This window comes from Syngnathus leptorhynchus, chromosome 6, assembly GCF_054491065.1.
Source record: "Syngnathus leptorhynchus isolate UIUO chromosome 6, UIUO_Slep, whole genome shotgun sequence".
Classification (NCBI taxonomy): domain Eukaryota; kingdom Metazoa; phylum Chordata; class Actinopteri; order Syngnathiformes; family Syngnathidae; genus Syngnathus; species Syngnathus leptorhynchus.
In genome coordinates, this window is record NC_141200.1 from 9,925,122 (window position 1) to 9,951,095 (window position 25,974).

General features: G+C 40.9%; 3 protein-coding genes across 3 annotated transcripts in view; all 3 read right to left on the reverse strand.

Annotated features, from left to right (window-relative positions):
- Positions 1 to 797: 797 nt before the first annotated feature.
- On the reverse strand, positions 798 to 4,264 carry panx2 (pannexin 2). The gene is made up of 5 exons (XM_085914912.1): positions 4,036 to 4,264; positions 2,262 to 3,376; positions 2,021 to 2,156; positions 1,521 to 1,706; positions 798 to 1,117 (listed from the first exon to the last, which is right to left on the reverse strand). Exons 1-5 carry the CDS (start codon positions 4,262 to 4,264, stop codon positions 798 to 800), a joined length of 1,986 nt encoding a protein of 661 aa, XP_085771038.1.
- A 4,248-nt stretch (positions 4,265 to 8,512) lies between these two features.
- On the reverse strand, positions 8,513 to 13,323 carry mlc1 (modulator of VRAC current 1). The gene is made up of 11 exons (XM_085914724.1): positions 13,066 to 13,323; positions 12,173 to 12,262; positions 11,993 to 12,046; positions 11,380 to 11,481; positions 11,189 to 11,290; positions 11,023 to 11,094; positions 10,833 to 10,949; positions 10,032 to 10,088; positions 9,439 to 9,561; positions 9,175 to 9,339; positions 8,513 to 8,992 (listed from the first exon to the last, which is right to left on the reverse strand). Exons 1-11 carry the CDS (start codon positions 13,321 to 13,323, stop codon positions 8,915 to 8,917), a joined length of 1,218 nt encoding a protein of 405 aa, XP_085770850.1. The 3' UTR covers positions 8,513 to 8,914.
- A 2,272-nt stretch (positions 13,324 to 15,595) lies between these two features.
- The window catches only part of abtb3b (ankyrin repeat and BTB domain containing 3b), a 57,305-nt gene continuing 46,926 nt past the window's right edge, over positions 15,596 to 25,974 (reverse strand). Inside the window, exons 4-17 of the mRNA XM_085913558.1 lie at positions 23,728 to 23,880; positions 23,360 to 23,525; positions 22,492 to 22,581; positions 21,230 to 21,331; positions 20,256 to 20,349; positions 19,923 to 20,058; positions 19,290 to 19,510; positions 19,005 to 19,183; positions 18,017 to 18,122; positions 17,638 to 17,740; positions 17,435 to 17,516; positions 17,267 to 17,335; positions 16,654 to 16,767; positions 15,596 to 16,548 (exon numbers count right to left, since the gene is read on the reverse strand). Of these exons, the coding sequence (XP_085769684.1) occupies positions 16,339 to 16,548; positions 16,654 to 16,767; positions 17,267 to 17,335; positions 17,435 to 17,516; positions 17,638 to 17,740; positions 18,017 to 18,122; positions 19,005 to 19,183; positions 19,290 to 19,510; positions 19,923 to 20,058; positions 20,256 to 20,349; positions 21,230 to 21,331; positions 22,492 to 22,581; positions 23,360 to 23,525; positions 23,728 to 23,880 (1,825 nt within the window). The 3' untranslated portion in view covers positions 15,596 to 16,338. The remainder of the gene's footprint in view (positions 16,549 to 16,653; positions 16,768 to 17,266; positions 17,336 to 17,434; positions 17,517 to 17,637; positions 17,741 to 18,016; positions 18,123 to 19,004; positions 19,184 to 19,289; positions 19,511 to 19,922; positions 20,059 to 20,255; positions 20,350 to 21,229; positions 21,332 to 22,491; positions 22,582 to 23,359; positions 23,526 to 23,727; positions 23,881 to 25,974) is intronic.

Below are 25,974 nucleotides of genomic sequence, written 5' to 3' on the forward strand. Positions count from 1 at the left end.
ATTATCCCTTGTTGTGCAGTTTGCTGTTCCTCATTACAATACGAACTATCATTGATGGCGTGCAAATATAATATACTTGCAACAGGTGCCCAAACGCAATCCTTATTTGTGAAGAAATGTCAATGACAAAGCCATCATGTACTTTACAGCTTCACACTTCACAAACACATTGTCATATACAGTGTCTATGCATGTACCATATGATGTACCTATAATCTACTGTGGCAAATGATGTGGTAAGCGCATTCATTATTGCCACAAATATATTGTGATCTTTTGCATATTTACTTCTGCAGATTGAAGACTGTATTGCATGAACTACCTGTCTACTTGGCTATTGTAATAAAGGGACAAAGCGATATATATTAATTTGACTGTTTCTTTTCAAGACAAATGCAGTCCTCTTTGCAGACCCTATAATTATTTTAAGAAAGATCACTCACCCTTTATATTCATTCATCCGATCATTCCAACTGTTTCATCCCTGCTCTGTAGCACCCTGTTGAATTTGATCACTGCTGGTTTCATTGGTGAGTGATGAATTGTACACAGTCATCCTGAGATATGAACGCGACATCATTTCCTACAGTAATACTCTGCTCAACATCACCACATACACAAACGTGTCTCAATGTCAATTCAGCTGTACAGTTCTATTACACTCTAAGGAGCCAGCATAGAAGTGTGTGACCTCATGAAAGTAGACAGACATGATTGACCAAGCGGTCATGTGTGCTGAGAACTGTGTCGACTAGAACAGAATCAGGGAGGAAATCCATCAGAATTTCTCTCTTCCTTTAACATTCCCCTGCAGCAATAAGTTCCCCAGGTGGTCCTGCCAGCCTGTCTCTACGGTTTTCCTCATCTTCTTCTTCCTCAAAGAGAGTATGATGAATACTCAGCAGCTGGTGTGTTGGGGCTCTGGTCAGTGTTGGTGGCTGAGACTCAAGATTCTCCACCTGTGTGACGGGCTCTCTTGGAGGCGGAGAGGGTTTGGGACTGAGGGGATCCTCACTGGATGGTGGGTTGGGGCTACCACCATTTACGTATGTGCTGATAGGCAGGGTCACCGTTGAAAAGGCAGTGGTGGTGGATGCTGGAGAGCAAACCTTGTTCTCTGGAAATCAAATGCAATTTAATATTTTGCATAAATCAACTCTGCTTTCAAATGAAAAGAAAACATATTGACCAGGTATGTATCCTTTATACACAATTTAGCAAATGAATTATTGTATTTTAAGCATTTCTAGGTTGTGCATGGCAAGGCTCAGAGGCCATCGCAGGTGACTCTTAGGTAGACTACATGCAGGCTATCTGTATCTGACACTGAATTGGATTTGACCCCACGGGAGGAGGACCGTTCACTTCAGTTCTTTGAACCAAGGCCCTCCATCGATGGAGGGTGCTGTCCAACTGCACATGGGCTTCGAACACCCGGTTTAAGTCTTACTTCACATCCTGAGGTTGTAGCTACATTATGTTCTATTATTATCTGAACAAAGTGACCTGAAGAAACTTACCTGTAATTCCACTAGAAACATGAACAATAGTGTGTGTGCCTTCAAGGTATACAGTATCCAAGTTGTGCTCTGAGGGAAGAGGATCTGTGGTTGTGATCTCCACCTTTGGTTTACGAATGGTCAGCATGTATGGATGAACATCCAGAGAAAGGTTGCGAGCGTGCTTTTTCTCCATCCCACTTAAATCTACAAGGACATGAAGTTAATGATAAGATCTCAGAAATTTACTACTCAGGGATACAGAATTTCAGTGATCTGTCTCCTTCTGTTACGCTGATGTGACTCACTCTCAGCAGCCCTCTTAATCTCTTCAAGCAGGAAACCAATCTTAGTGGGATGTACAGAGAAGGGAAATCCTAGCCCAAAGTAACAAACTATAGGGCCCTATCCAACAATCAAACCCAGATCTTCTTCACTGTGGGGCAGACTTGCTAAACCACTAATCTACTTGACTATGAACATGCATACGACTCTAAAAAATTTGAACAAAGTTGAAATACCTTTTGCTGTAGGATACTGTGTGCTCTTGGTGTCCAGAAGTGGTGCAATGAAACTGTCTGCTACTGTCTTTCTTCTGAGCTGTTTTGGTTTTTCAGGCTTGGCATTATTTTCCAAACGCGTCAAAGTGAGAGGTTCCTTCACAGGGGAAAAACAACATTCATTAACAACAAAAAGCAGCATTGACATTTTGCTAAGTTCAATTTGAATCCCTATTTGTAAAAGTCATGCTTCCCAACTTACTTTGAAAGACTGCGGAAGAGGATTGGAGGTTGGGATCCACTTGATCTTCTTGCGAGGTCGTTTGATGACAAGTGGCTCTGAAGGCATCTCTCCCACTCTAAGATCAGAAGGATCCATGTTTGGATCTATTGTTTGGATCCCAGAGTCCCTCACAGTGGGCGTTGCATCATGGTTGGACTGTGCAAGAGCAGCCAACAGTTGCCGAACCACGTTATCATACATGAGGTCGCTCTCATTAGTGATGAAGTCCAGCCTGTTGAGGGACTTGATGTGGTCTCTGTTCTCATTGCAGAACATGGCCAGGATGTTGATGTCGCAGAATTGAGACTTCTGCCAACGGCGTCTTGTCTTGATGCCCACTTTATGCAACTTGTCAAATACAAAGTTGGATTTCCGCACCACAAATAAATGCAGCAAATTAAGCAGGATAATAAGGTTCATCGTGCAGAGCAGAGCGATATCCACTGCTGCCATGATTCGTTGCAGCTGCACAGCAGGCAACTTACAGTTGACCCGAAGCTTGAGCTCTGAATAGCTGCTAATGTCTGGGGGCTCACCAAGAGCACAGGTAAATTCGTTCTGTCTTTGTCGGGCATAGTAGGCGCTCAGGTAGGAAATGGGGATGGAGCTGAGGCAGATAATAGCCAGGTGGCGTGCCAAGTAAATCTTGGCCAAAAAGTTACTTTGGCCTCGCCTTTCGAGATATTTCTCAAAGAGGTTTTGCTCAGGACTCTTCTCTTTCTCTGCATTCTCTATGATCTCTCTCCTCTCCCGCTCAGTGATACCAGGTCCTTTGGATTGAATCTGTTTCTCAATCTTTGGGGCACGCCCCTCAGCAGCTCTATGATAGCAGTTATCAATCTCCTGAAGCAGGAAATTGAGCTCTGACGTGAGCCGAGTAGAAGCGAGAAACTCCCAGCCAAGTGCGGGGATGTACATGATACCAGCGAAGGCCAGAAGGGCGTAAGGTAGAAACTTGTGCTCAAAAAGTGAAGGCCAGAGGTGAGACTCTACACCAGGTGCAGCATCACGCAGCTCCGTCCAGCAGTAGCCCCTTGCGTACAGTGCCTGGTCTCGAGTGAAGTTGTGTGGTGTGTAACAGTATATGGACTCCTCTGAGGACAGAAAAGAACGTAAGCAACACTTAAAAATTGCTTTCAATAACTGAGATTCACTGTCGTTCTACTTTGACTTCACTGTATCGGTCCATTTTCTACACCACCTATCCTCATTAGTGTCCGTTAAAACTGTTGGCGAGTGTCTTTGCGACCGTTTGGAACCTTGAACGAACCCTGACGAAAAAAATAACATTCGCTATGAGCAAACCTGACACTTGGGCTTTGGATTTCATACTCAGTAGGTATATGTGTGAGTAAACTGAGACCAGATCATTATTATTTTCTACGATAAAATAAATTCCTTAGCTCAAAAAATGTTAGGCAACACAATTCTAGAAAGCCCATAACTCTGAGCTGGCCACCAGTCAGGTGACTATGAAGACACCCACCATGCCAGCAAGGTAGAGAAGGTTGAAAACATGCAAACTCCACACAGGAAGGCTTGACCTGAGATCCGAAACCCAAACCTCTTGACTATGAGGCAAACGTGCTCATTACGAGACAAGTTACCTTGTGCCAGGTCAAATGAAATTAATTCATGTTGCCCAAAGGTATTCCAACAAAAATGAACCCATGGTAGCCTATAATATGCAGCATGGGCCTGACTCAGCAGTGACCAAACATCACTCCAATCCATGACATTCAGTCTTGCTCACCTGCAAAGTTTCGGGTGAAGACGAGGGTGACCAACAGGATGGGGATGATCACCGTCCCGATCGTCACAACACGATCAAAGGGCAGCTCCAGTTTGAGCTGCACCATTAGACTGGCCAAGGCGCTTCCCCTTTCATCTTGCGACGAACCCGGAAGGATGAGCTCCTTCAGCTTCTCACCGGCGAGTAGAGCTGTAGCCATGTCTAAATTTTGATCAAGGATGTTCTGCATCTGGGAAAGAAGCGAGACACACTACAAGCCAGTCTTGGTTCCAAGGGTGACCATACTCTTGCATATGAACTTAAATAACAAAGGCTGGTGCAGATCCACACAACAATTTGTGGGCAACTTGAGCTTCGTTAGCCATATATGGGAAAGGATTGGGTTCTGTTGTGTGATTCTTGTTTTATCTCAAAATGTGATTTTGCTCCTCCGTCTCAAAGTAGTTCCATGCTAAAGTCAATGTTCAGGAGTACTCTATTTTCTCTCCTTTTTCAGCTTGCATCTCTTCATTTTGTCATCGCTCTGCAGTGCTTGCTTCAGTTCACACACAATGTGAATGTAGCCTTAATTTAGGATGTGTCCTTGAGATTTTGAAAGAGCTGGTAAAGAGATGCCTTCCTCGCCACCTTCCTGAAAGACAACAAAACAGCAGACTTTTCACCTGTGTGTCCAATTCGAGAAAAAGAAGAATAAGAAAGTTAAATAATAAAAAAAAAATCACAATCAATATAGTTTTGCAGAATGCGCAATATTTCATTTATTTACCACTTGGTACCACCACGCTGGCCTGACCGCCTGTTAGTCATGTCGTCTGTCAAACAACATGGGAGAATAATTTTAGCATATGAGATGACTTAGCTCTTTCTAAGCAAGTGCATTCATGCTTACATGATGTTCATGCATTTTTGAAAGCACTGCAGAGTCTCCTCAAGGTTGTGCGAATGTCTTTTGTGTGGCAGCCCATCCTTGTCCTACCCTCTCTCACTAGGATCTTTGTTTTTGTGCAAAATAAGCTCATATTTGAGGCTGATCCCATTTGTCTTTGCGGGAGGGGAAGTGCCTTTAATGGTTTAGAGATGACACACTTGGGACTCTCCTCTGCATAGAGCTGCTGGATGCCCCCTTTGCCAACACAACTTTGTCCACACCCTAAATGCTGTGTGAGGTCCATAACTTTGTTTAATTTCGATTTAAAGGGGCAGCGTGACATTTTAATCACTTGTGTCTCAGAGCTGTTTGGCATTGCTCCAGTCCGGTTTGACAGATTACGTCCTACAGTTGGATGACGCTTTGCATGCTTAGATAGGGAAATCCCTTACTCATATCCTTCTGGATGTTCACGACTTCACCCAAACAACAAGCAAATCCTTTCAATCAGCAGAGTATGACTATGAGCAAAAACCGAGGAACTTTGAGTGCACATGGCAATGACACTCGTCCTCGGGATTATACACTGGAAAAAAAATACAGCGGCCATGTGGATACAAACCGAGGAAAAGAAACACTCTTGGGTTATCTATAAATAATAATAAGTATATTGTAATTGGCTAAACCACATTAGTTGATGATGGTGGTAAATGCATCTCACTACATGTCAGGTCCAGGTGCAATGCACGTACAGTATAAAGGAATGCAGCTACAAAATATAAAAGTGAATCGACTAGCCGTGTGTGTGTGCGTAATCTCTTCCTTTGTGTGTGTGCATGAGAGGCGCTTCCGCGCGCTCTCTCAAAAGATGCTCACCACATGATGCCACAGTAAAACACACTGCATCCAAAGTGTACATCTCGGTATATGCCTGTGAAAGAGCAAATAGGTCAAATTCACCCACCTTGTCTGGAAGCATCTCTCGGCAGACTAAGAGTTAATAATCTGCAGTGCGGGCGAGCAGTTTACAGCATGTAGCCGCGCACACCGGTTTGTTCCGCCTTTACAGCCCCCCCCTCCTACAATACCCCACCCCCTGCCTGCCGTCATCTCCTTTCTCCTCCTCTCCATCTTCTTGTCTCATCACACATTAACATTCTGTAGCTCATCACACAACAAGCTGGTCTCACTAATGGCGCTGTAAGGAAGTGAATCGTTAAGGGGTGGTGCCAGTTGATAATCTTCTGTACTCCTGCCAATTATCTGATGCGGTTGCCCATATTGCAGCTCTCCACGTTCATTTTGGTGGCACTCATTTCTGATCAGTACTCTCATATATGCCTTTTTTTTTTAGGTAAACCATCTAATGAGAGATAGGAGGTGAGCAGTACAAAAAAAAAACAGCCTTTACAATCATGATCAATTTTAAGGTGAATTCATTGATTTTTTTTTTCATTATAGCTTTGTGGTTGGTCTAAATTGCAGGGGGTGTAATAGTAGCTAAAAAGCAATTCTTAATTGCATAAAATAACATCATAACCATAACTTTTCTTCAAAGTATCAGTTCAGATAACTCTGAATAGTGTGCAATTCTGTATTAGTTGCATTGCATTGGTCCATATCATGGATGAAAATACAACAGTCAGTATAATATAATTTGACACCACAAAGACTATTATTAATATTGTTATTATTATTATTGTGACAGTATTAACATGTAAAAAAAGAGCCTATTTAATATAGAATGAGCATAAATATTATTATTAATATTATTGTGACAGTATTAACATGTAAAAATTTCCTATTTAATATAGAATAAGCATAAATATGACAAACTGTTGCCATCATAGAGACCTTAACCGTAAAGTCAGCAGTTTGAGCGGAATTGTTCCTGTCATACAGTATACAGCAAAATTAATCTACTATACATTTTGAACATGAGCAGGGAGCAGGACCTGGAAAAAAAAAAGAAATTGTGAATGTGTTTGCTCTCTAATGGTATGTATTATGTAAACTAAACAGCCAGTTTGCATTTTCAGTACTACAATTTAAATTTATCGGTTTATGTTTGTCACCATTTTTTCTCTTCTGACTTGGCATCACAAAAACACAAAATAGCCGAAGAATAGGCATAAGAGTAAATTATTCAACGCCTGAGCTTGGTAAATGAATTGATATCATACATGACAATAGTTAGAACTCCAAGTTTTGTTTGGCTGTTAGGGGACCGTTTTCAAGAACTTAGTGGCATCGAGCAGTTTTCACTGTACTACCTTGATAATGTCAATCAAAGGCAAAATTATAGCTCTTTTGCATTGCATAAGTGTTCCTAATGTGGTATAGTTTAATTTATTGTCTACATGAAGCACTCACTTAAGTATTCTGTACTTAATGTTATTTTCTTTCTTCGATCTTTAGTCACACTAATATGCCTCTTACTGTATGTCGCCATCATGTAGTAGTCTTCAAAACACCATCTTTAGCCCTGATAACATATAATAAGGATTCATATTATATGTTTGACTCATTTCCATCATTAATGGAATAGAGTGGGGGTTTTAAATCATAGTCTGCCGAACAAGTTGCATTAGTTGCTGAGATGATTGACTGTTTAATACAACATCCATGTTGAACAGAATAGCCAAAAATCTAGAGCTGTTATTCAAATTCCACTCTCTTCTTCGGAAAGCAGAGGTGGCCCTGATGCTCATGACAAGCCACAAGTCAGTCAGCTTTCCACCTTGAGCCGGTTTGTGCCGGTTGAAGAAGCTGCTCCTCATACTGAATGCCTCACTTAAATATTATTTTTCTCATGCCAAGTGCACTCAAACCCAAGATGATTATGTAAGATAACCATGCCAATTATAATGAATAATTAGAATAAACATTTTTTATTTTATTTCATTAAATACGCAATGATGACTATATTAATAACAAAAATGAATTATTATTATTATTATTATTATTATTATTAATATTGTTTTGTTGTTCTTCTTATTAGGTTGAAATGGGTTTATGCTGATACAGTAAAATTGAAATTCTAGGTTCAGTGCCTTGGTCAAGGGCAATCCAACATCTTTCCAGAAAAGGTTAAACCTCCTTATTTTACCGTGTGTAAGGAAACTATAAATCGAATGTATGCATATGATAAACACTGTCCATCCATACTTGGACATCCATCCATCCATCCATTTTCTGAACCGCTTAGTCCCCACGGGGGTCGCGGGCGTGCTGGAGCCTATCCCAGCCGTCATCGGGCAGTAGGCGGGGTACACCCTGAACTGGTTGCCAACCAATCGCAGGGCACACAGAGACGAACAACCATTTGCACTCGCACTCACACCTAGGGACAATTTGGAGTGCTCAATCGGCCTAAACATCAAGCATGTTTTTGGGATGTGGGAGGAAACCGGAGTGCCCGGAGAAAACCCACGCGGACACGGGGAGAACATGCAAACTCCACACAGGGAGGGCCGGAGGTGGAATCGAACCCGCACCCTCCTAACTGTGAGGCGGACGTGCTACTCACTGCACCACCGAGCCGCCCCATACTTGGACATTTTCAGGTAATTTATTTGTTGCATGTACATAATTATAACAAACCAGTGTACAGTGCAGAAAACATGTTCCACCTTGTACTGAAGAATTCAAAACTAAAAAGAAAGTTCACTAACTACAGTAACGCTGCTTTACACTGTACCTTTGCAAAAAGTGCAGATATGCTACACAATAATACCATATTGTCATAACCCTGCTGTACCAAAACAAAACAAAAAAGATCTTGCAGGTTAAATAAATCATGTGTCCTTTAGTATAGGAAACAACCAAAAATCTATAGCTATTATAGTTGACATTCTGTAGAACAGGTCTAATCTAATGTAGTCTTGGGGACCACAAATATACAGTACCAATTTACACAAATTCACTGTATGGTTCTTGCATGACAACTTCTTTTTGAATTTTACTTTACACTGGTTTATACTTTAAAGGTTGCATTCCCTTGTATCGTGGTCATTGAGTGATTTGCACCATAACGGCCTTCCGGGTTCTGTCTTTGCTCAAGCTCTGCAGCAATCCGTTGGATGGTTGCTTTGAGAGTGAGGAGAAAGAGAATATAGTGCAAAGAAGCACGCATTAGTATGTTAAAACATAGTGGATAATATCTGCCATGTGAATGAACACTATATATGTATTTTTTTATAGGATTGGATGAAGTGAGATGAAGCCTACAAAAAAAAAAAAGACACATGGAAATTGTGTTCAATGTATACCCTGCAGTACTGGCTGGAGGTTCCCATGTTGTCGTCACTCTGTTGTGTGGCCCTCAAGCGAAGCTGACTCTTGTAGGAGGCACAGTGCACCACAGTGGCGGAATTTAAAATGGCCTGCACCAGCAGTAACACCAGCAAAATCACCAGCAAGATGTCGTAGGATTGCTGGAGTATGGCCATGTGAATTGAAGTGATTCTCATCATTACTTAGTCAGGATTCGCGCTTCTAAAGCGGTCAGAGACGAATGGTTTCATCCAGCTCACCTTGGCTGTAGGCACGTCATGTAGAAAAATGTCAATAAAGCTCATCACACTACAAGAGAGGAAGCCGGAGGCTGAAAAGAGGAGAGGAGATGTCACGCTGCTGATGGCGATCAGCACCTCCACCTGAATGACACCAGAGAAAGCAAAACTTGAAGAAAAAAATCTTGTTCTCATAAGCTGGTCCCCATAACCTTCATTTTACTTCGAGACAGGTGCGCCGTAAAAGATCATAAAGTGATGGTGAGTTGAATGACCCGTGACTGACAGGGGATGAAGAAGACTTATGACCAGCAGATGTCAGCTTTGTTTGAGAGAAAGAATTCAGCGTGTTATTTCTATTCCATTGACGTTTAATCATAAAAGAGGCTTGTCAACCAATCGACAGCCCACAGTCGTTCAAGCTCCACCCTTAAAGTCCTAAACCAAAATAGTTTAAGCTAAAACGGAGGTTGCCAAAAAGATGTGTCCAAATCAGTGATTTGGGTGCCCTTGAATTGCATTTGAAATTCAGGTGGTGGAATTTTGTTGTTGTTGCCACCATTCAAATAGACTTAAAGTGCTTATAGTAAAGTGCAACGTCATTTCGTACTCACCAGGCATTTGTTCGGGTATTCTGACGCAACGTGACTGGCGATTGCACTTGGAAAACACTGCAAACATGAACACATCAGATCCAATATGTACAATAAGTGACAAGGCTCAGTGACTAGAGATAGATGTAAGCTTCAGTTGCTACTCTGTTTTATTGAAGTCCATGAAAAGCAATGGAATTTGCTTATCTTGGAGCTTTTTGTCTAATTGCTAATCAATCGTCTACAAAAGGGGCCACTAACTTGGTGGGCTGTTCTAAAAAATAGCTCACCATTAATGGACATTGTGATTTTCTGGGATTGCTGTCAAATTGATTTGAAAATGTGACCATTGTCGTAGGAAGTGTAGGAATAAGGCGGCTTCAGAAAAGCCTTTAAGTAAAACGGCAATTCTTTTTCTCAGAATGTTATTTGCCATGAGGGGGTGTTGGACAACTTTCTTCTGACATCTTTGCTCCCAGTTCACACCCCAAGCATTGTACCATTACTGAGTCACTTAACAACAGGGAAGAAAAAAAAAAAAAAGGATGTAATTGGGCCACTTTGGACATTTTTCACTGTGGGGCTGTGTGGAGTTATTTGAGGAGACTGTGACTACTATAATTGTGCCATTTCATCAATCCAATGAAAAGATATTTAAAAAAATAACTTACATTTGTGAGACATTGTCCATTCGTCGAAAAATTGATTATGTATCAGTAGAAATAGCATCACATATGTTGTAAATTAAAATAAATAGTTCCCTTACTGCCTATTAATTACCACAACATACAATTTTCATGTTAAAAGTAAACTTAAGCTTACAGCCACAAGAATCCAGAAAAATGTGACGGACAAGTATGGGCCGGGCTGCAAGGCATCCATGTTGAGCGCAATGATACCTCCAAACACAGCGGAGATTCCTACGATGACTTCGATCACCTGTCAGCCACAGATGGATTTTGGTCAAAGAGTGCTTTGGAGCACAATGTCAGTATGCCTGGCAGCTACTCACAGAGTAGGCTTTGAGAAGCCGAGTGGGGAATACTGCAGGGGTTGTAACCGAAGGTCGCTGGCTTGTCACAGACTGGTGGGAGGATGAAAAGATGGAAGAGTCAGAATTGTGTGATCTTTATAGATGATAACATCAATGGACAGACACACACATCGCATAAACACACTTTTCTGTGACAGCAGCAATCCTCTCCGGAGCGAGCTGACAGGATGACTGTAGTAGCCATCAACACCTCCAGCAAAATCATCAAGATAAGGTTAAAGTTGATCTGGGCAGTGAAATACAAAATGAAAAAGGAAATGAACAAGGAAATGGACAACGATACAATTACTTTCAATAAACTGAAGATGATTTTACATTGACAGCTGAAGGGTTGAGGATCAATTTACATCCAAACCAAACCAGACAGGTGGTGGTCACTGCAAAGGTCGATACATAGACCACCTGGAAATCTGACACCTTGAAAAAAAAATAAAAAAAGGGATTCCCAACACGGCAAATTTGTATTCCGTAAATAATCACTAGTAGTGCCACCCGAAAGTATCTAATTCCACGTCATCTGTCAACACTTAGTATTTATTTACTACTGTTCAAATCAAGTACGTTTGTTCTTTTTTTCTACTGTACTATATGGCTGGGTGACTGTCAGAACAAGTCAGTGTTCTTCCACTAGTTAGCGAAAGGCACAATTAATGATATGTATCCACCTTTTGTCATTCATACAATAGAATATTAAGCATTGTGTTCAACTAAACAGGCCAAAAATTCACACAAAGAAAATGTCTGTGTACATTAAGACAAAACATAATTAAATGTTATTTTTGTTTGATGGCATGCCTTGAGATTCTTCTCATGTAAACCTTTGCTCATTAAACGATTGGAAATGAGAGTCATATTAAATTGAAAAAATATATATATATATATTAAAAATAAAAAAAACAAGAGTCTTTTTTCACATGCATTTACTTACTGCAACATGTCTGTTCTTGGCAATAGCAAAGCTGGCAATTGCTGCTGGTATGCCCTGTTAAGAAAAGTCACAGTTCAAAAGAAATAGAAACTCTTTAATACATTTTTTTTCCTCATACAAATTGTATATATATTGAAGTCAAAACCAGTGATAAAGAAATAAGAATGTCATTTTGCATACTGAGCCTGCAGCACAGCGCAGGTAGTCCATGGCAACAGGAAAGACATTTCCCAGATACAAAGAGAACCCAGAGGTGATGAGCAGACTACCCTGTGGTCACACACACGCACACACACGCACGCACACACACACATTCAGGTGGGCATATGCATGGAAAAAAAACAATAGATATACATACCCTAGGTATGGCCTCATATGTTGGATGACATCACTTCAAGTTAAGGGTATGTTATTGGTACACCCTTTCCATTGGAAAAATTAAGAGAATTAACTAGGATATAAAAATTGTGAGGAATTTATATACACAGTATATAAAACTAATAATTGCTGATAAGAAATCAGCCAATACTGTAGTAGGAATAATTAACTTAGTTTTTGGAAGGGGGTGGGGATTTGATCCTACTTTTCTAAAATCAGGCACACAAAAGCACAGAACTACCGTTTCAGATTGAAAAATGTTTTCAATTAAATTAGGACTATTTTTGATTGTTATCCTACTTGGACCACATTTGTTTTTCCTTAGAACCAACTTTTTTATTGCGTATAGACTATGTTTGTTTGCATTGTAACCAAAAGCCTATATATTACCTCTTTACAATAATGATGCCCTTATAATAATTATAATATGAAATAAAACGTAATGAATAACCGATGCTTGATAAATACTAATAACACCCCCAAGTGTTGATAGCACAAGAAATCTAATGATCATCTACTTTACCACACTTCGGGACTGTAACCTAACAAGGAAGCAAAGAATAAGATTCTTGTCACCATCACACACAAATTTTCAAGGCCAGAGTTCTCTCTCATCAAAAGAGAGCATGCCAACCTTTAAATCATGTGTAATGGTCTGAAGAGATAGATGAATCCAATTCGATGCTTCCTCTTACCCCTATGAGGACACTGTAGAGCCAGGCCCTGTAGCTGAAGCAGGGGTGCTTTAGAGGCTCCGGCTGGGCCAGCTGCAGGTCACTGGCCCTCACGTCCACAGTGTAGCTGTCCCGCTCCGACACATCCAACTCCCCCCTATCCACTCTCCTCTCCGATCCCCTGCTGCCTCGTCTTCCCAGCGAGCCGCTGCCTCGTTCCAGGGTGGACATGGGGCTGTAGGTGAACTCCTCTCGTGCCGACATCTCCTCGCACTGCATCACTGCGACTGCTGCTCGATACGGCGACTAAACATACTGAAAGAGTTTAGAAATTTATCATGCAATGTGCCTGCAACAGGAGTTTGTCGACGGTTCATCCACACACTCATTAAAAGAATACAAACATTTAAGAACTCAAAATTGTCTGTTTCATTTTTCTTCTTGCTCAGAGTGCAATAATGCATTCTTCCCCAAAACACCAAACAAGGGTCAATATTTCCCAGACAATAAGTAGTTTAGCATAGGCAGTAAACAATTGGGACATTTTACATGAACACAAGCACGTACTCACTTGTGCTGCCCAGCTCACAAATCCATTAATTTTTCATTAGAGGCACCATTTCAAAGGGAGAAATAAACAGGCTTTCTGAATCAATCAATATCAATTGCTGATGACAATGGAATGAAACTTTTGCTGAAATTTGATATGGACAAAATCCAATTCCTTGGTGTCATAATACATGACAAAATGTGCTCTGAGTCCCCAACATATGCACTAAAATATCCAGACATAACTCTGTAATGGGCCAAAGCAAAATAGTTTTTACACTTACCTGCTATTGTATATGCCCAGTTGAATAATCCCAAATGTTGTTCACCAGATTTATTCTGATTATGAAATCTCCAAATAGATAATAGCTGGTTTTGATCGGCAACTCCTTCTATACTCCATATCTCACTTTGGCCACCCACTTCCCCTCCTCTTTGCACTTGTTCTCAGAAACACACACACAACTGAAAACTTTTTCAGAGTGCAGAGCTAAAACACATGGCTGTTGTCCTGCCAGCCAAGTTTTTGTTCCAAAGGGAGAGCGAGCGCCTGTGCATGACAACAAGTGCGGTATGAGGGGGGCTCTCACTGGGGGCAAACATCCTTTTTCTTCTCTCAGTTACTCCCACCGAACCTCACACTGAAAATTTGTCTCAGTGAAGAAAGGAGAACACAGCAACCCAGAAGGTTATGAACTCAAGAGTTCCAACACGATCAAACTAGAATTCATGCAGCCACTTTGATGCTCTTTATCTGATTATTATGTTAAAAATGATTCCTAAACTTCACAAACTTGATTGCTCCATTGTCTATGGGTGCTGTAACCATAGCCACACCTTAACAATGGCCGTCATCCCGTCTCTCAGTTTCTGGTCCAGACTCGCTAACAGCAAATGTCAAACAATGTAGAAGTAAAAATAAGAGCAATCATGTCAGCGTCGGGCTGGATATTCCATTTTTGTTCAGTAAATCACTCGCCTGCTCTTATTTTGGCAGCCTTTCATTCACAGCAGCACTTGCCTGACCCGTGATTCACTTTCTGGGGGAAGGAGGGGGGGGGGGGGGGGGGTGATGGGGAACAAAGACAGCCCTGTTCTTTCTAAGCACCACTTGATTTTTTTTCAACACTTCTCTGAACAGGTACATATCCTTATGTGGGTGACTGCTGAGAACAATGATGACAGCAATGATGTCATGACACTTGAGGACTTACTTGGTGTCCACTTTAAAAAAACATGACATCATCCTTTCTGCTCTGCCCTTGGAGGACATATTTGCATGGTATCTTGCTATGAAACTATATTGTGATGCATGAATTTGTTATTTCAATTGAGCAAGGTTTGCTTGGATGGTCCGTGCCTGTGCAAGTCTAGTCTGCCATGTTTGGGGCTGTGTTGCGCCTCTCTGAGCGTTCCAGCGCGCAAAGTTGTCTTGTCCTGAACTTATCCTCGTGATAGAAAAAGAAGTTTCAAATTTGCTCCATGAACCAGTTGTTGCATTATTTTTTTACTCCTCTAGACGGCACACTCGATATTGGGTTCAAAGTATACTGACTTGTCATTTCTTCTACCCCTATATCCAAAACTAACAGAGGAATCCAAAAATACAACTGGTTTTTTGAAGCTTTATTTTCAGATGACTTCATCCAATAATTTAATACCAGAATTTAGTCTGCACTCTGTGTAAAATGTTCTCGTGTGTTCAGTTTGTCCTTCTACTTCTCGTCCTCTTTTTCACTATTATTTTCTTCAGTGCTATTCAGTAGTCAATGACATCAATACTACACAATCTTTTGTAGAACATGAGATCAATCAATTTTAATTGAATTGCAATATTTTTTCCTGTAATTCAAAGTAGTCTAATTCGTCATAAGTACTTCAGCTAGATAGAAAATTAAACCTCTCCAACTGTGCTTTTTCATCGAACAGAGTAAAGGATGCCACCTTGTGGTTATTTTCTCTTTTCCTTTTGAGCCAGTAATTTAGAGACATTATACACATTATTAATATTCTTTATGGAGGAAAGATAAGTCACACATACATACATACATGGCATGTAGTTTCACAATTCCCGATCATGGCTTACAGCAGCTCTATGATTAAACACTTTGAGCCTCTCACGAAGAATGACAACACTGTTAAGTGTTTTACACATTTAGTGAGCCATGCTGATGACAAAATCAATTCTAACTCAAGACAAACACTTAAGACAAAGCATCATCCTTAATCCTCCAACACACTCCCTTTGACATGCAACATTTACACATAGCTTTTCTTGAACAGTAATATTCAACGGTGAGACACATGAGAAAACATCTGTAGATATATACAGTGAGTTACATTATTGATAGATCTGCTTTTATCAACAATATGTACATTGTAGTGAGGAAATTGAAGGTTTTAATTCTACTTAAAACATAATGGATGCCACTCTGTTATGTTACGGTTTAGTTTGGGGGTCTTAAAGACTAATAACTGGACTGACAATACAAATGTATTACTTACCACAGATGCATGAGCAAGTCATCACAACAGTAGAGCAACTCATCCTCACAGTCTAGGAAGGATCACCAGTGGTTTATTTGTTTAAAAAAAAAAAAAGCCTAGTAAATGTCTCATAGATGGAGCCGCATCTGTTCTGTCCATAAACTAACATGGAGCAAACACTGCATCAGCAATGAGATTTTTATATATATGCATTTTGTGTTCCAAGTCTTCAATTGTTTTTGTTGTAAGTTTAGAAGTTCAAACAATGGATCCTTTGGATGAGGACAAGTGTATGGACTGGATGCGAATGGCCAGAGTTTTTTCCAAGTTTTGTAGGATGTTATAGCTGGGGCTATCTGGTGGTGCATCATACAGTAGCTGTTTAAATGGCTCCAGCTCTATCAGCATGACCATATTCTTTAGGAAGTATCCCTCGATATAGGATGCTAGTTCTGGTGCATCTAGAAACTGAGGAAAAAAGTAAGAAAAGGGTTGAAATTGCATTGAAAGGTCAATTATAATTCAATTACAGTTATAGAGTTAATTTATATTCTCAGTGTGTTTTGTTTGTACCTTGGTGTGGTTGTAGATCTCCACGCAAGTATCTGTGTTTATGTTCTTTGTACAGATAATCTCACAATGCCTCTGCAGTGCTTCCAACTGGAAGAATTTAGATGCAGACAAAAGCTGCAATAAAAAGGGAAAGCATTAAGTCCAGAAGTATATGGGGGGGGGGGGGGGGGGGGGTGGAGGAAGAAAATTCAAGATGTGATTGAAGTGGAGACTTTTCAACTGTCTATCAATCTGTATGCTGTTGAAAAGTTATCTTTAATGCTCACTAGCCTAACATTAACTGCCAGGAGAATGTATTTTCCCAGTTGGACTATTTAAAGGATGCCAAGAAGATTTAGTACACAGGTCCGTGGAGCCCTACAGGTGCAGAAGGTCTCCCTGTCCAAAATTATTCCTGTGATGATATTATATTAGCCATGCACATGCAGGAGTGCATCATAACCTATCAATGTGTTGGAATTTTCCTTTGATTGTAGAAAAGATTGTACGAGCGTACGCACACAGATACGCACGCACACACACAAATTTATTTCTATCCATTCTTTTTTCATTAGTTTAATTTTATTCTTTCCTAAGATAATAAAATTACAATTAAAGGGAAGTGTGAGCTAACCTCCATAACATCAGGGTTCCTAATGTGCAGAGCATCTGTTCCTCCACAGTAGAGATACTGCATCACAAGCTGAGAGGGAAGAAAGGCAAAGTTTATTTCACGCACGAATACATACATTATAAAGACAAACAAAGAACATGAGCATGGGGTTTGGAGTACAATAATTACCTGGAAAATGTGGTATTTGACATGGCTTATTTCAATGCAGGTGTTTTCACCACATGGTCTGTTTGCAAGAAGAATTTTGAACCTTCACAAAAAGACATTCGTATGAAAAGTCACTTAATCTTACATGTAATTAAAAGAATAATTATGTTGTGACTCTTATTTCGTTTGATACATTTAACAAATTATGACTTCTTGATTGTTACCTATTGGAGGCTGTGAAGAGCAGTACTTTGTGGGCATAAAAAGGCTTCCCCTCCACCAGAAATGTCACATCTGACATCTCTTTATTGTTTAGGAAGTGGGGGTCTAAAAACACACACAAATAATGTTGATTTTGTGTATTAAAAAAATAAAATAATACATAGTACATCACAAAAAAACACCACTATCAATTCCGAGTGATTTTCTATTTCTGGTCACAAGATGGCGCTTTCCATTCATTGCGCATTCAAGTCAGTTGAGCCAATAATTCCTTGGAGATTCGAAAATACAAATCCTACATTCAGTTTTTATTTTCTTTGTTAATACAATCGCGTGCGTCAGAATAAGCTACTGCTTGAAAACACTGTGGCAGACTCTCACCAAGGCGTGATGACACTTTGCGTTTTATCTCTGCCAGTTTGGGGATGGGGTAGGGCCCGTAACACTGGGTGAAGATAGCTGACAGCTGTTGGCTGATAACTTCATTCTACATACACAACAGAGCAAATGTGAATTTCATTTTACACATATAAATTTGTGTTGGACAGTTGTCAGATATGTTTTACACCTCAAGTCCCCAAGATGAGGAGAACGTGCAACATTGTGAAAAGAAATAGATGGGAAAGACATGGGCTCTTTTACAATCATTCCCAAATCTCCTGTGTGTGTTTAAGTTGCCAAAGCAGAAGGAGAAAGGAGGAACAGTGCAATTCACTACAAGTCCCCCAACGTGGACTAAGGCTTTTTGCTCTTAATGAGGCTCAACACTAGCAAACAGCTCGTAACATCCACTAGGAATAAATAGGTCTGTCGATATTGTACGTGGAACATTTAAATTGAGTCAAACTAAAGTATAACTGGAGACTTTGATAGCAAACACAAAGTCGAGGAGGCCTTTCAATTGTCAATTTGTTCAAATGAACCTTTCCCCATAAGAAACATCAACCAGAAATACTGTATTTTCCAGACTATAAGGCGCACCTTCAATAAATGGGCCATTTGAAAACTTTCTCCTTATATAAGGCGCACTGGACTATAAGGCGCACCATCAATGCATCATGTCTGATTTTTAATCCAAATCAAATCATTCTCCATTTTATCTTTTATCTTCAGATGCAACAAATTACTTTATAATCACAAAATAATGATCCATAGTCTTTTTGATTCATGATTCATAGTCTTCAGTGGGCCACTTATCATTGATTTCATGACACAATGCTTTGGGCCAGTTTGGATTTTGGCTCTCATTTTCAATCATGTTTTTCGTTGTTCATCTGCCAAACCTTTTGTGAACTGTGGCTCCACTGTCATCTTATTTCTTTGAGAATGACTCTAAAAAGTGGCTGATCCATGTCGGAACAACTTGTACCTTGCTGGCTCTGAGGATCTGGAACATGAGAGGCAAGCCATGCGTTATGAGCTCCTCAGTGTACTCATCTTCCTCAATGCAGATAAATTCTTTGAGAAGGCCCTGGATCAATGGCCGGCGGTGCTGGGAGAAACACGTACGCAGCGATTCCAGCCATGTGTGCAAAGTCCATGGTACGCCTATGGATGTAATAGTGCAAGTAAAAACCAAAGGTTATCAGATGGTGTGGGGAAAAAAAAACATGGTAACTGAGGTTTTGTTGTTATTAATGATAGGTTAACTAACCAAGGCTCCGTATATCTATGGTGATATCTACATGTCCATGTTCGGAACTATGGTACATGGCTTCTTTTAGGGCTTTCAGTTTGGCCTTCCCTGTCCGTATTAGGTCTGCCTCAGATGAACTTCTTCCCTCCAACTCTGAGCCTTCTGCCAGAATCTCTTCCAGGGATAAGACGTCCCCTTTGTCTTTCTCCGTGTGTGACAACAGCTTTCGAAATACATTTCTGGAAGAAACAAGACATTTCTTTGACTATTACTTTTACTGATCGTATTTCTCAATTAATGCACATTTTCTGTTATGAACCACACAGTTTGAGAATAAAAGTAAAAATACCAGATAAACAAAGTGATCAAGGTACTTTTTCCACAGTCTTGAGAACAAAATATACTAAAAAAAAAACAGCACTTTAGTCACAGAATGTTAATCACGTTATGACCAACAACAACCAAAAAAATCCTCCATGTGTTAATTTCATGGTCCTTTAAACTTCCGAGTAGATGAGTTTGTGGAGTGTACGGCATGTAATTTACATATAGTGCGTGCAGAGAAGGTGCGTGTGTGTGCTGCTGACTCATCCGTGGCTGTGGAATGGTGGTTGAACGTCTAAGTTAGGTTATACCGTAAAACTACATCACCTGTGTCCATGTGCAGCTGCCAGGCTGTAAGAGTTCATTTCTCCCTGCGGCGCACTAGAGATGCCATTGCGGGACATGGTTCCCAACATGGGGTCGGCCCCACGCTCCAGCAGCAGGCTCACCAGCTCAAGGTTTCCTGTGCATAAAAAGCAAATATGCAGCCACACTCAAGAGAATATAAAAAGAACCAGATAACAGAGTTGCTGCCACCTCTGAGGAGAAATGTGCCTTTAAGTCATGAGTCAGCCAAAAAATGAGGCTGACATTCAGGTAAAGCTGTTAGAAATGGATTGGGAGGAGCAGCTTGATACAAGTCATGCTGCTTGCGTGTACCTGCAGCAGCAGCCAACTGCAGCGGGGTCTCTGTGTAGTTTTCCATCCCGTCCTGCGAGGAGCCTTCCACGTTGGCTTTGGCATCCAGAAGCAGCTGCAAAGTTCAGGTGGGGTGACAGACGAGGGCACGATGGGGAAAGAGGGAGAGGGGAAAAAAGAGGACTTTGCTCGGTGACTTTGAGCTTCTCGAAGTCTCGGTTAATGAATGCTTGATTGCTAATTTAGAACACAGGCTGCCGTGGAATTAACTGTGTTCTTGTTTCATTAAGACGGGAACTAAAGGCAGCTGCCACAGACTATCTTTAGCCGAGCACAAAACGGGCAGACTGTGAGCTAAAGCGAAGAGATGCACTCTGCATCCACAGATGATGTATTTCTAATAAATATACAAATGTAAAAACCCAGTTGGACACAATAAATGAAGTTGTGCCATGCATTGTGCTTTCAGAACATGAATAAACTGACCAATTTTAAATGAGCATCTTCCAAATCTGTACATCAGGCAGCATTTAACATGCCATAAATGTTCTTTTTGATCACTCACAATCACTGCTTAATAATTAAACATTAAACACTAGAAACAATTTACAGTGAAAAGCTTGGGAAATGATTTCATTTCGTTTTAATTTTTAATGCGATTTATTCAAGGAGAGCTCAAAATGCCCCGGCACATGTTTCCAACATTGTCCCTTAAAATTAAATGACTCAAATCCCAGCGTGAACATCATTTGGAGGGCAGACTGAATTAGTTAAATGAGTTCGATTACAATCGGTCCACTGCGGTTCACCTTTCCATTGAATTTAATGGAGCCTGTTGCGTTTGCTGGAAAAGTAAAACGAACATGTCAATGTTTACAATAAAACCCCATCTTGATCATGTCAGACTGATGATGATCGCTGATTGATATGAAAATGATGACCAACCATGAGCTGAAGCACAGAGAGAGTCAACAGATGAGAGAGGACATCACTACCTGCACCACAGGCACATGTCCATGTGACACAGCAAAAGTGAGGGGCGTCGCCTGGCGCGTTTCGGGAAAGACTGAGTGGTGCTTGTGCACTGAGTTTGGCACCTGGGGAATGGACATTGGAGGAGGGGAATGGGGGACATGAAAGGGAGATGAGGGAGAAAGACATGAAGCCATTAAAAAGGACGACACGGCCAAGTTAGCACAAGACAAGCTACTACAGGGAGGACAGAAAGCACTACGGGAGCAACTGGAGTAATCATCTAAGAGGCCTGGGGCTGTAGAGGACAACCTGTCAGCATGTTGACCTTCTAATGAACACAATAAATTGATCTGTCTAGTTAGGTCTCATCCTAATGGCTTTTCTCTGCTCTCTCCCTCCCGCCAAAGCGGTTTCTCTGACAGGGCTTCCACCTATCCTCAGGGTTATCTCACGGGTAAATGCAACAAATCCGAGTGAGGAGCTGAATGCCTATGAACACACATTTTCTACAGTTGACAATGTGTAATGAGATAAAAAAAAAATAACTTGATATGATTAGCTAATCAATTAGAGGCTAAGTGATGCATAAATTGTGGGTCTTTGTGCTTTGGCCGAGTCTCAGTGAATTGCAAATCAAAGCTGGCACAATGGTGGATGACGCACGTTGTTGAGGTGATAATGGACACGATCAAGAGGGTTTAACTTTGTGCTGTTTGCAGACATCTCTAGGCATCTCACCTCCTCCATGGATTCTCCATGGAGGGAAACTTCAGTTATTTAATTAAGAGAAAGTCTCACATTCCCTTAACTAAATGACGTAAGTTTCCTTCTTTTGGATCAGAGAAATCCCAAAAGAAAGTGTAGGCTTTGTTGCAAAAGTCAATTATTCAATGTTGTAAAAGTTTATAAGCATTTAATTTGGTTTACTTGCACAATCCAAAGCTCCCAATGGGAAGCCATGAATGTGCAGTTAATAATGTTGGCTAACTTGGCTTAACCCCAGCTTTGAAAAACTCCTTATGGTCCATTGTTGGCTTCAAAACTATGTAGAATGCAATTTTATTTCTCTTTTTTCTCTTTTCTTTTTACAAACCCCAATGTATCTCCAAAAAATGTTGATAAAGATCCATTATGTGTTCTCTATGAGGGCCAGGTGGAAATGTGGGAAAACAAATTCTAGAAAAATCGTAAAATACCCATAAGTAAATTATCTTGCCTGGCACCTTGGGGGGGGGGGGTTGAATTTGAAATACACCAAATGTACTGCCATCAAAACACTTACCTCACTGTTAATATTGGCTCCGGCATCCAACAGCATCTGCACCATAGCCTCGTCTCCACGCACACAAGCATACATGAGTGGGGTCATCCCCTGCATGATCACAAGCACCAAACAAGAGAAGTTACGTCATAACAGGAGATAATGCTGTCATTTTAGCATCAAATCTTATTGCCAACACATAGGATGAAATTGGTCATTTGAGAGTTTTAGTAATCTTGCCTTGATGACATTTCTGTGGAGGGAAAAAACCCTCTAATTTATATTTACATTTTTGGGCAGCATGGTAGAGATTGTGGTGAGCATGTCTACCAAATAATGAAGAATCTTAGTTTGGGTCTTTCTGTACATATAGAACGAAAAGCTGGAACTAGGACCTTAAACAAGGTGGGAGAAAATTGGAACAGTTTGAAATAGCTGTCAGTGTTTGCACAAAATGTTCATGTTTGTGCAGGAAAGCAAAGGAATAAGGTCAGGGAAAGCCTACTAGAACAACTGCACTTTATTTGGGGGTTATTAAGATGCATTCTGAATGGTGGCCGGTGTGCTGACTTCCATTAAACATGGGTGGATTATTTCTTCATTTTGACCAAAGTGTATACATTCCAGTTATATGTAAGAGGGTGTGCACAATTGTGCAATCACATTACTTCAGTTTGTTTATTTGTTTGTTTGTTTGTTTGTTTGTGTAGTTCCTCTCATGACGTGTCGACCTTTGTATATCAACCATATATCATATTTTGCACGTCTGCATAATGCTCAAGATGAAGCAGCCATGGTCTATTTTTGTTCTTCTCTTCTGCAGGCAGTGTGACAACTTTCTGTGCACATTCACCAAGTGTAAATGTGCTTTAATATGAATGACTCTAACCTGTTCACTCATGCTGTTGATACCATCCGGCCCCAGCAGGTTGACAGCCTGCTTCACCAGGTCTGTGCGTCCGCAGCTGAGCATATGGAAGCCCAAGTTCTGCAGGAGCTTTGCCTCGGTTGAAGCAGCATCCAGCTTTCTTGAAGCGCTGAAGCAGTCGTCCGTTCTGAAGGGCAAACAAAGCACACCAAGTGAGTTGATGGATGTGCAACTGATGACGCAAAAGTTTCAATTTTTTACAAGCAATATAATTCCTTGCTGACACGAGTTGTGTTTTGAAAGATTTGTGCGTGTGTGTTTGTGCATGCATGCATACATGCATGTGTGTGTGTGTGTGGACTTTGAAGCCTGAAGGACTGCAGCTGTACCGAAGCTGGCGGGGCTCGCAGTCCACTCCAGGCAGCAGCAGCCTGGCAGCCTGCCGAACATCATCGCTGTCCACAGAGAAGCTCCGTCTGTGCTCGGTGTGAACGACAGCCACACGCAACCACTCCATCAGAGGCGGCAGCACCATGAACGGCCTGTGGGAGGAGATAGAGACATACGCAACCATCAGGGGGAGGGGGGGGCAGCTTAGTAGCAGAGTGATCAACCCAGAGCTTGGGGTTCGATCATTGTGACCATATCGAAGCGTTCTTGAGCAAGAACCCCCAGTTGCGCCTGATGATGAAGTCATGTCGGTGAGTGAGGGTAGAAAAGCGCTATACAATTGACAGCTCATTTATCAGCAGGTGTACAATAATAATCAGAAACTATTTGCATGCAACTGAGGTGCTATATAATTACATGAACATGATACAGTATAGCTCATGTATAGCATAACTCGGTGGCTATAAAGATCCTTACAGAGTCAAAGCAGAAAAAAATGGATTCACTCAGCTTGGAATTTATTTCTATATCACTTGTCCTGATTAGAGCTTGGCGAGAGGCCTTTGTTAATTGACTGAAGCGTAAGGTGTTTTTGCTCAAATATCTAAACTGCAAATTATCTTCAGTAACTATTGTGTACCTCCAAATTTACAATTGCAGAATATGATGCATTGAGGTTCCATGAATCATTATAGGCATTATAGTGCAATACGTTGTCGTGGCACATTCCTGTAATGTTGCTAGCATGACACAATCGCACCAACACTCTGTAATATGGCCAAACAAACAGATGGAGTGCATCTTTATCACATGCCAGCACACTGTGTTGTAAGGTGGTAAGGGTGTACTTGTTAGCAGTCCTGCTGGGACAGTTGCTGGAAATGACAACCATATGCTTGATCCTGACCCCAGTGTTTTACACTGTTAGAGCTGAGGAGTATCGCCTGGAATCAAATACTAGCGCAATATTTTTATTTTTTTTCAAAAAGAAAGAAACTACTACAAACGGAAGAGTTCTTATTCATGCAGTTGGAAATATGCAAATATGAACACATACATTTCTCCACCAATCCCACACATACAGCCAGATGCCTGAATATACGTATGCATGCACGGTGCTGCATTTTGACCTTCACTGAGGTACCAACAGTATGTTATGCATACCAATATGCGCTTTTTCCACTTAGGCAAGTAAATGAGCTGTCACCAAAACATGTCACACACATAAAATTTCAAGACCCTCAAGCTAAGTCTAATTACATTACACTCATTTTATATGAGAAAACCAGAAATGATTTTAGTAAGGCACGTGTTCAATGTGGCGATGAATCTTGGGTTATTGAATATTTATTGCCATGGAGAAAACTAACAGATATTAGTAAGATATCGGCTCTCATTGGTAGATATTTTGTGCACTGATAGATCAGGTATGTTATCTATGAGCTCTCATATGTATATATCGGTTTGAAGAAACTTGGTCTGCTCCCCTGAAATTTAATATTGCCATATCATAATCGGGAAGCTAGTACATGTAAGAGTTTGATGTGCATGTGGTACAAAAACCCGTCAGTGGTTGCTTTGTCAGTCCTACTTTGTCAGTGCTACTTTGAACTGAGACGTTTCGTTTATCTTTCATACATCATTTAAGTTTTGCTAGCCATTATAAAACAACGCAGAATGCTTTATCAAGGAACACGTTTGCTCCATCACAAGCCTAGCAGGAAATAAAGTTCATGAACAGTTCAAGGTCTTGTTCTACCACAGCTCGACCGAATGAATAGAGGCACTGCCAATGTGTTTAATCTGACTAAACCAAAAGTGAAATTGGATGTGAGTGTGTTTTTAACACGTTGTTGGCATTAATGCATGCACATTCAAGTTGGACACCCATGGGACCCGCATTAGCTGACAACCGTAATGCCCAGGGGGTAGAGGCCTGCTCACGCTCAGCTGTCATCCTTGAATCACACCATGCAAAATGCTGTGGGCTGACATGGTTTTCTGCTGTATAGCAGGAAATGCTCAAGGTACAGTGTAAATGCCCCCAAAAAACATTATATATTCAACCTTACACTATTTATGAGGACTGGCCGGTCCCCTCCTTAGCTGTAACACGATTAATATTTGTAGGTAAAAGACTTGCCCAGAAACTAGCAATCAAGGGAAACAACATGAAAACATTGCCAGAGCCTTACATCATTCAGACATACTGAGATGGTACTACTGCAGCATCAATCAATACTGAC